General features: G+C 37.3%; 1 protein-coding gene across 1 annotated transcript; it reads right to left on the reverse strand.

Annotated features, from left to right (window-relative positions):
- Positions 1 to 1,974: 1,974 nt before the first annotated feature.
- On the reverse strand, positions 1,975 to 3,455 carry LOC141716649 (pentatricopeptide repeat-containing protein At1g59720, chloroplastic/mitochondrial-like). The gene has a single exon (XM_074518840.1). The coding sequence runs from the start codon at positions 3,322 to 3,324 to the stop codon at positions 2,080 to 2,082; it is 1,245 nt and encodes a 414-aa protein (XP_074374941.1). The 5' UTR covers positions 3,325 to 3,455; the 3' UTR covers positions 1,975 to 2,079.
- Between the last annotated feature and the right edge of the window lie 255 nt (positions 3,456 to 3,710).

Consider the following 3,710-nt stretch of genomic DNA (forward strand, 5'->3'; position numbering starts at 1 on the left):
AGGAGGAGGACGAGGAGGAGGACGAGGAGGAAGAAGAGGAAAGAGAGGAAGAAGAGGAAGAGGAAGAAGACGAAGAAGACGAAGAGGAAGAAGAAGAGGAAGTGGAAGAGGAAGAGGAAGAGGAGGAAGAGGAGGAAGAAGAAGAAGAGGAGGAAGAGGAAAAAGAAGAGGAAGAAGAGGAAGAGGACGAGGAGGAAGAGGAAGAGGAGGAGGAGGAAGAAGAGGAAGAGGAAGAGGAAGAAGAGGAAGAAGAAGAAGAAGAGGAAGAAGACCAAGAAGAAGAGGAAGAAGACGAATAAGAAGAGGATGAGGAGGAGGACGAGTTCGAGGAAGAAGAAAAGGAAGGAAAAGGAGCAGGAGAAGGAGAAGGAGAGGGAGATCAGTCGGGTGGAACATGATGATGAACTAAGCAATCAGGTGGAACAATACGAAAATGATGTTGAAAACAGTGATGTATGTTTCCCTTGCTCAATATAATCTTCATGATGTTTTTGTTTTATATGTGAATTCTTCATTAAGATGCTTGTTTGTGTGTACCTGTATAGGCGTGCAACAAGATGCGCTACATTACCTAGTTGAATGGAAAACCCTATTCTACGAAAAACATACTGCGATAAACCCTGTTATACAATGTACTTATACTGGATGTTAGTTTGCTTTCTCAATTGAGTATCACAACATCTAGATGTAAAAGACAAAACAATGCAACAAAGTACATTACTCAATCTTTAAAATAATTAACCCCGACAGTTGAATAGATTTAAAATTCAAGTTTCAATTTATTTTGTTCAACCTTTATAAGTTTAAGTCTTCAGCAGCCGTGTTTGGTTAATTGCATAGATGATGGCTTTTATCAGAAACTAGCTGGTCACAATTTAGTTAGGTAAATAATTGTTTATCTGTGACAAACAATTGGTTTTGCAATATACAGGTTCCCAAACTTTGATTATTGGAGCACCCAATCTTGTTTTCATTACTTGGTTGTGGTTCAGTTGATATGACAATGCAAAAGCAGTCAGCCATGTATGTGGGAGAATATATTACTAGGTTGTGTTTCTTAATTGAAACTTAGTTACAATGGTTTTGAGTTGATATATTATGTTTCTTTGAAGAAGATATTCATCAAGACTGGCCTAACTATAGAAGAGATTTGCTAAAAGGTTTTTGCACCATTGTCTATCGACCGCTACCCTCTCATCTAAACTTGTGACCAACAACAAAATGTGAACATGCATGTTAGTGTCATGGTAGCGTGAGCGTGGAAAGCTCCATTTTTGTAAACACAAAACAGAAGTATCAAGTCAGTATATTGTTAAGTGTATATATTTCTTGCTTATGGTTTAGTATCCTCAGCTTATGGCTAAATATGTACATAACTGTCTGATCTATGTTGCCGTTCGTGTTCTTTCAGGGATTCGCTTGTGGAATATGCTTGTGAAGAATGGGAAGATTGGTTGCTGAATGAAGACGAAAATAATTTTCATAGCATTTGTCTTGTATCTATAAAATTGATCATTTGTTTGGCCATCTGGATTTAAAGAGCAGATGACCGTCCAAACTTTCAAAATTCCTTTGCCTTTTTTTCTTCTGTTCAAATCTATGAAAATCTAAAGGCTTGTGGTAATTATATGGAGTTAAAACTATATTCAGTTTGTTATGTTCAAGTTGTTTTCAAGTTAATTATGTTCTCTAGCTAATATCTTTGTACACTTATGTTGTATTGGAAAACTAATAATTCTGTAGTTTTCTAAATTTGCAAGTATTTTACAGATATTATTGATTTTTCATAGACTTGATTGATTTTATAGATTTGTCATTTGTGTATGAACACCCCCCCCCCCACTATTCGGTCCTAAATCTTCCGATCTGCAATCCCACCACTTGATACCCCACTTAAAACTAGTACACCAGAAAAAAAAATTGGAAGTTGTGAATGAAACAACTGAAAGAAATTCGATAAATATTCTACAACTTTACATTACGATCTAACAAAAAAAAATCCATAATAATAAATACTAAGCCGGAAAGCTTTGTAAATAGCTATGCCTTGTATATATACTGTTCAATATCCAGTACTTTCTATGCGCCTATGATGCTGTTTCCGGGCATTGGTTTCTGGACTCCCCTAGCCCTCATCAAATGTCTCTCATTCATCACAGCTCTCCACTGTCCTGCACCTGCGTACATGTTTGCAAGGAGCAAATAATCGCTGCTATGATCTGGTTCCAATTCAAACAAATGCCGTCTCACCACTTCTCCTAGTTCAACATTGTTGTGAACTCGACAAGCAGCCAACAGAGTCCTCCACACAATAGCATTGCATTTCAGTGGCATGCTTTTAATTAAATGGTAAGCTTCACCAAGAAAACCTGCCCGGCCCAGCATATCAACCACACATCCGTAGTGCTGTATGTTAGGTTCAATTCCATACTCTTTCGTCATCAAATCAAAAAATTGCCTTCCTTTTTCTACCATTCCTCCATGGCTACACGCACATAAAACTCCCAGGAAAGTAACATCATTAGGAGTCTGCAATTTTTCAACTAGCAGTGTTGAGAAGAGTTCCAACGCCTCATTTGCGTGGCCATTTGTTGCCAACCCTAATATCATTGAATTCCATGTCACTAAATTTCTATCCCTAATCTCATTAAAAATCTCGCGTGCTTCGTCAATCTGTCCACATTTTGCATACATATCAATCAGCGAATTCAAAACCATCAAATTGCTTCCCATGCCAGCATTATCAACAAGACGACGAATCCACCTCCCACAATCCAAATTTCCCAATGCAGAACATGCTGCAAGAACTGCAACCAATGTTACATCATTAAAATTCACCCCACACCCTCTCATCCGCGAAAACAACGCAAGCCCCTCATTGTAATTCCCACAACTAACATTACAATCAATAATAACATTCCAAGTCACCACATTCCTGCTACACATTTCTTCAAACAACTGCTGTGCAATCTCAATTTCCTTCAACATACCATACATATGAATCAATGTGCTCCTCACGAACACATGATCCTCCAAACCATGCTTTACAACACTACAATGTATCTGTTTTCCCAAAGAAACTGAGCCCAATTGGCCACTAACTTTAAGCAAGAAAGAAAATGTAAAATTATCAGCTTTTTCACCATTTTCTTGCATTTTCTTGAAATACTCAAAAATATATTCCACCTGCATTGTCTTAACAAACCCTCTAATCATTGTATTCCACATAAACCCATCTGGGCTCTCAACATTCTTGAAAACAGAGGTTGCATAGGCCATTGAACCGCGGTCCGAGACAGCGCAAAACACAATGATCTTTCCCATAAGATAGAGGTTTTGATTAAGGCCAGTTTGAATGATGTGGGCATGGAGTTGTTCTACATTTTTTAATGTGATGCATTTCTTGAAAATTGAAAGTAAAGTTTGCTCCTTTATCAAGCTGTTGTTAGTGGACACTTTAGAAGAAAAGAAAAAAGATTGATTTAGTTTGAGTTTAGAGAAAGGTAGTGGAAGGAGGGAAAGTTTTGTTTTGAATACAGAGCTTAGGTAAGCCATGTAAATAAACTTTGATATTTGGCTGCATATTTAAACTTGGCAGATGGTTTGAACTTTGAAACAAACAATTGCTAGCTACCTAAAATTATATTTTCGCACCAAAAATCTTACTTTACATCTAATTTGGAATTGCGGTATAGTATTATAATTTATTG

This window comes from Apium graveolens, chromosome 4, assembly GCF_009905375.1.
Source record: "Apium graveolens cultivar Ventura chromosome 4, ASM990537v1, whole genome shotgun sequence".
Classification (NCBI taxonomy): domain Eukaryota; kingdom Viridiplantae; phylum Streptophyta; class Magnoliopsida; order Apiales; family Apiaceae; genus Apium; species Apium graveolens.

Bases quoted from the DNA above. Each gene is read 5' to 3' on its own strand.
- LOC141716649 (XM_074518840.1), bottom strand. From the start codon at position 3,324: ATGGGAAAGATCATTGTGTTTTGCGCTGTCTCGGACCGCGGTTCAATG.